At 35.3% G+C, this 1,781-nt stretch overlaps 1 protein-coding gene across 1 annotated transcript; it reads right to left on the bottom strand.

Annotated features, from left to right (window-relative positions):
• Positions 1–251: 251 nt before the first annotated feature.
• LOC145004001 (putative F-box/LRR-repeat protein 23) lies at positions 252–1,465 on the bottom strand. Its single transcript, XM_078962907.1, has 2 exons — positions 1,129–1,465; positions 252–820 (listed from the first exon to the last, which is right to left on the bottom strand). Exons 1-2 carry the CDS (start codon positions 1,461–1,463, stop codon positions 334–336), a joined length of 822 nt encoding a protein of 273 aa, XP_078819033.1. The 5' UTR covers positions 1,464–1,465; the 3' UTR covers positions 252–333.
• Between the last annotated feature and the right edge of the window lie 316 nt (positions 1,466–1,781).

The following is a 1,781-nucleotide window of genomic DNA, read 5'->3' as shown; positions in this document are numbered from 1 at the left end:
TCTCTCATAGGATTATAATCTAATACCATATAGACGTTTTCAACCAACAACTAAATACAACAATGATTGAAAAGGATCAACTTAAGCCTAAGAAATGCATATCTGGAAAACAATAGAGATGATATATACCAAAAACATACCCACATTAAACCAATTTTAATCAAATAAATAATATCTCAAACAAAGCTCCAGAGTACAGATAATATATACCAAAAGACCAAAACAAAAGTGTAACAATAATATAAGTCACCTTCAAAAAAATTAATCTAGTCAGAATAGGATCCATATTCATAGATTTCTTCATAGAAATCATCTTCAAAGGAATGAATGACCTTAATAAAAGGCATCCACATCGGCATAGTCATAAATTTGAACATCAAACCAGCTGTTTTGTGTTGAATTATGCTTGAAATCTTTAATCCGTTCCATGCACAATTTTCCTAAATTCCCACCAAGATCAAGGTTATCACACATACGCACATCAAGTGATGGGAGGTGAGGACAGCCATAAAGAATGGCCTCAAGTCCATCATTTGTCATCTCAATATCAAACAGCTCCAAATGGCTTAATTGGGGCATGTAGTACGCAATGGCAAAGGCATGATAGTCACATTTGAATCTCCCTCTGAATGGTTTGCACATCTTGAAGGACTTAAGCTGTGGGCAATTCTTTCCAATAACTTCAATATCTCCCTCATTGATATCAATTAAGCAAATATGAAGTTTCTCTAATCGGGCTAGCTTTCTGACTGCCTGACTCAACCCACTACCCGTCATATGAAAGCAGTTCGTAAGGGAAAGACATTTCAGATTGCTTGAGCTGTTCACAAGTCACCATTTTAAGCCACAAAGCAGAAAAAGTTTTCAGTAATATAAAACTAATAATTAAAACCAAAAAAACAACCGATAAGTTGCTATAAAGGTAAATCATACCCCTATACATATTCTATTATAGTCCCCATTTTCTAAATATTAGGAGGCAACCAAATTAACTGTATAGCACAAACCAAAGGAACATAGATGATAAATTTGTACAAAATTCCGTAGTGTGTTGCATGGATTAGAGTGTCTATGCATGCAACGTGAGTAGGACTCGGTATATATAGCTGGGGAAGGGAAAAAACCTACCGCAGGGCAATGTAATTAAGGAGATCATTGCTGCCAAAGTACTCGATACTGATATCAATCAATTCCCCACAGCTGAGATTGACTGCATGCTTAGTCAGAATCTCGAGATCGTAGCCATCATACCGAGTATTCATATGGATGACCTTCCACATCGCCGGATCCTTACAAATTCTCTGCCAAGTTCTACATACTTTCCTTGCGCTGTTGAAAATTTCTAATGTAGGCAATCTCTGGATTATATCTACCATCACATCGTGAGGCATTACCAGCCAATTTGGAGATTTTTTCATTGGCGAATACACATCTGCAGCGGAGGTCGACGCGATTGAACACATGAAATACGATGGTTTCACCTGTGTTTGGATCTTAACCGTCGTTCTGGTTATCAAAAACCCTGTTTTCTATTGGAAAGGTCTAAATTACAAAAATTGTCCCTACACCTTGCGATGTTCTACAGATACAGCACTCTAAGAAAAAAAAAAGGCATGTCGAATTCATCCTTAATTACATTATTTATTATTTCTACAATGATGGGTTTATATTTTAACTAGCCGAATGTGCGTTGCGCATAAATATTTATATAGTTGAAATCTTTACAAATATATGTTTTTTTTAAAAATATAATAATGTTGTTGTTAAATTTGATATAATAA

The sequence above is a fragment of the Lactuca saligna genome, chromosome 7 (assembly GCF_052625555.1).
Source record: "Lactuca saligna cultivar CGN05327 chromosome 7, ASM5262555v1, whole genome shotgun sequence".
Classification (NCBI taxonomy): Eukaryota; Viridiplantae; Streptophyta; class Magnoliopsida; order Asterales; family Asteraceae; genus Lactuca; species Lactuca saligna.
Note: the sequence above shows the minus strand (reverse complement) of the source record. Positions and strands in the feature narration are given on the sequence as shown.